Source organism: Enoplosus armatus, chromosome 11 (assembly GCF_043641665.1).
Source record: "Enoplosus armatus isolate fEnoArm2 chromosome 11, fEnoArm2.hap1, whole genome shotgun sequence".
Lineage (NCBI taxonomy): Eukaryota > Metazoa > Chordata > Actinopteri > Centrarchiformes > Enoplosidae > Enoplosus > Enoplosus armatus.
The window spans coordinates 11,591,303-11,595,256 of record NC_092190.1 but is presented as its reverse complement, the minus strand read 5'-3'; the positions used below and the strand labels follow the sequence as shown (position 1 = coordinate 11,595,256).

Sequence of the window (3,954 nt, the reverse complement as noted above, 5' to 3'; positions counted from 1 at the left end):
GGTGTTTTATTTTGAAGGTTGAAATACTTGAGTTCCGGTGTAATCGAAGCACGTCTATAGTAGCATGTCAGTAGATTTAACGCTTCCTCTCCTCACAAATCTATAAGGGTATTTTTTTTTACATGTTCAGACTGTTAATAACAGCCCCGTATCGATGCTAGAGAGGTATAGGTGAGTTTAACGACGTATTTACCGGATATATAGATGTGTATAATGTGATTTGTTTTAGAATTTATTTTGTGGACAGCTAGCAACTTAAGCCTAAAATAACGATAAGTTACCTGCTGCCATTCTAAAATGTGGCTGTCCCTTCATCCACTCAAACAACAGGGAGTCTGTGTTTTAGGGAGGAAATACTCTTAACAGTTGTTTGTAAGCAGTGTTGTACATAAAACTGTATGTTAGCAAGCTGAACTTAATGTTTACTGTCCTTTAAACATGGTTTTCATTAAGGGAAGTTAATTATTCACTTAGTTTATACTGTGCTCGGCAAAGAATATATTTGACCTTTCAGTAGATGCTGAGTGAATGGCCTCACATGACAAATTCACAGTTAGATGGATATTTGTGCCAGTTATCATCTTTGGCAGACTAAGGTTTTAGTAATGGTCCATAAATGTCAGCTAAAGTGTACAACCACCAGCTTATTTGCACTCACCTGGATTTGAATATTCCTATACACATTCAGAATACCTTTGTACACTTCTTCTGGACCTTTTATTATTTCCACATCTACCTTTCACCCTCCATTAGAAGTACCGTTTTCTTGGCCTCTCACATCCCAGACCAAGTTAGAGGTGAAAATATTGTACAGATTAAACAATCCCAAAAGAACATTATAAAGCCTTATGTAATAAATCACTGCCTGTTATGGCACATTGGGAATTGCATGTTTGGTTGACTCAGCACTTTCATTTTGGAGTTTGATAGCTGTCTTTTAAAATCATGCCTTTCTCTATTTAGTCTGGCAGATTGATGGCTGCCTGTGTGCTTTGTCGACGGGTGCCCAGGCTGCGCTACCTCCCAGGCTTGAGAAAGGAATTTACCCAGGCTCAACACGTACAAGACAAACAAGAGGATGAGACTGATGATCAGGAGGGGAAGAAAGGAGTATTGCAGCACCAGAAGGCCTCTCTCCAAGGAGGATACAGGCTGTATTACAACCCCTCCTCATATCATCACAGTGTGTGGAACTCTACAACCTCCCGGAGTCAAACAGATAATGATGAATATGAACGATGTCTCTCCACTCTCGCACCTTCCTTCTGGCAACAGAGCAACCGCTATAGTGTGAGTTGCTCGCGGCATCTCTCCAGCTCAAAAAATACACTTCTTGACTTAGCTTTCAACAAAGGCCCCGAACCCGAGATCCCATCAGTATCACCGTACCACAAAAAACCCATACCGCCAGATGTTAAAGTAGATACACGTGCCTTCCTCAAATGCCGGCCAGGGTATACCTCCATGACCCTTAACCTCACCCAGCGGCCTCACCCTATTGAATGGGAGGAGGCCTTGCCGCTGCTCCAAAAAGTGACTGTCTTGAAGGGTAGCATGAAACCATCTGATGTGGCTCAGTTTCTTGTGGAGCTCAGCCACTTGCACCCAGATAAGATGTCTCTAGTGAAGAGTGACCAACGCTTCATCATGCTCCTCCGATATTCTGTGGAACACCTTTGCCTCTTTACTGAACCTCAGCTGCTGGAGGTGCTGCAGTCGTTTGTGTGGCTGGACATGCCCTCAGCCCACACTGTACTCGGGCTGTATGAGGGTGAGCTGAACCGCCGGGCCAGCCAGATGAGTTTACACCAGTTGCTGTTAGCTGCTGACTTGTGGCGCTGTATTGGAAGGCAGGTCCCTCAGTTCTTACAGCACCTCTATGATTCAGTCCGTCTGTATCTGGGGGTGATGGGGGTCCCTGAGCTGGTGCTACTATTGTATATAATGGGAGAGGGTAGGCAGTGCCCAAAAGACTTGATCCATCCTGTAGAACAGCTTCTCATGCGTCATTTACAGCAACTGCACCCTGAGGAGGTTGGTACTGTATGCTTGGGGATCTTTAAATCCCAGACTAAAATATCTGAGGGTGCAGTGACTCGCATTGTTGACAAGGCACACTCATTTGTAGATGAGATGAGTGACTTTGCCATGGTGAATGTGCTGAAATTCCTGCGTTTCAGCTACCTGTGTCACAGGGCGTGGCTGGAGGCCATGGCACAGGAAGTTCCTCGACGGGCCCACAGGATGGGTGTTAAGGGGTTGATGCATGTGTCACTGGCCTGTTCAGCGCTGCATTACCGCAATGATAACGTTCTAATGGCAATTGCTGAGAGAGTTCCCTCGCTGGTGCCACACTGCAGGAGTAAAGACTCATGCAAACTGCTGTGGGCCTTTGGCACATTAGGGTTTCTCCCAGTTCAGAGTCCAAGCCTCTATCCGAGCCTTACAGAGTCCCTGAGACAGCGGAAAGCTGAATTCCAACGATACCCAGAGCATCTGCTTACCGGTCTTCTAGGCCTGGCCTTTGTCGCTCAGTTCCCAGAGGACCTAATTGCATTAGCTTTGAGTCCTGACTTTGTCAACTTAGCACTGAAATCCAGACAGCTGGAGCTGAAAAAAGACTTGTTCACTTTAGATGGAGCTGTGGCTCAGGAGTTGCCTCAGTGGAATGGCCCACGGCTAGGCTGTGAACTGAGAGAGGAGGTGGTAAAGATGCTGTGGAAGTTTGCTCAATCAGATGTGTGCCAGAAACCAGAGGTTCAGGAGGCCGAATCTGCTCTGCAAGATCTGCTTGGAGGAGAGACGTTTGTATGTAAGAGAATGATTCTGCCTCACACTCGCTCCATCGACCTGGAAGTACATCTTGACTCCACTGGACAGCCTGTACCTGTGAACCCAGCACCCCACACAGCCACATCATATCCACAGAGCACTTCAGACAAAGTTCCTTCCCATCAGGGTTGGGGGAGAATGAATATAGGAGTCACTATAACTGAGGAACTTTTTGCACAGATAACAAATACCAAAAAGCCCACGGAACCTTTAACCTCATCTACAGTTAAGCCTACATCTCTTCACAGAGTAGAGCCTGATGGTGGGAGATTGTTTGACACAGGCCTAGACCTGACCAGTGACCTTACAGAAACTCTTATCAAACCCAGTAGCCGAGGCGCAGCCCTTCAAGACCCCAAAGGCACTGTCAAACTTGCTATCCAGGTCTCCAGCAGGAACCACTACTGCTACCATTCACAGCAGTTGTTGGGCCTTCATGCCATGAAGAGGAGGCAGTTGAAGTTGGCAGGCTACAGGGTCGTAGAGCTTAGCCATCAGGAGTGGTTTCCCATGCTGAGGAAAAGCAGACCTGAGAAGCTGTCGTACCTGCACTGCAAAATCTACAACACTCTGTAATGATTCTCTGACCCCCAAGAGCCACAATAAATCACAGCAAACTCGGACTGCAATGCAAACTATGTAGGCACTTTGGCTTCTGGGCAATCTTTAGTTTGTTATGAGCATATGCAAAGCATAGAAAAAAGTCAATTGAGGAGATAGAAACATGTTCCTTTATCCCCACCCACCATTGACTTTTTGTACATGTTTGTTCAAAATACATTTCTTAAATGTTTTTGCCAAAATGTGAGACATTTCATGACATTTTTGTGAAAATAATGCAAATTAAAAAGTATTAAACTCCTCACTGTCCTGGTTAAGGTTGTGGTATGATATCATAACATACAGTAGATAATTGGAATGTATTTTCTTTTCTGAATTTACTTTAATTTGAAATGTCCTGCAAGAATTTGCTTATGCCTTCTAGGATCTTTGAAGGATGAGTTAAGAGAAACAATGTTTTGCATCATACTTAATCACATCCACTCATGCACGATGGTCTCCTCAGAGGTCAGTGCGTCTGTTTCTAGTTTTATTAGATTGCTGCCTGCTTTGCACGTCAAA

At 45.1% G+C, this 3,954-nt stretch overlaps 1 protein-coding gene across 1 annotated transcript; it reads left to right on the top strand.

Moving 5' to 3' along the window:
- Window positions 1–975: 975 nt before the first annotated feature.
- Window positions 976–3,644, top strand: LOC139292905 (FAST kinase domain-containing protein 5, mitochondrial). Its single transcript, XM_070915307.1, has one exon. The coding sequence runs from the start codon at window positions 976–978 to the stop codon at window positions 3,406–3,408; it is 2,433 nt and encodes an 810-aa protein (XP_070771408.1). The 3' UTR covers window positions 3,409–3,644.
- Window positions 3,645–3,954: the final 310 nt, after the last annotated feature.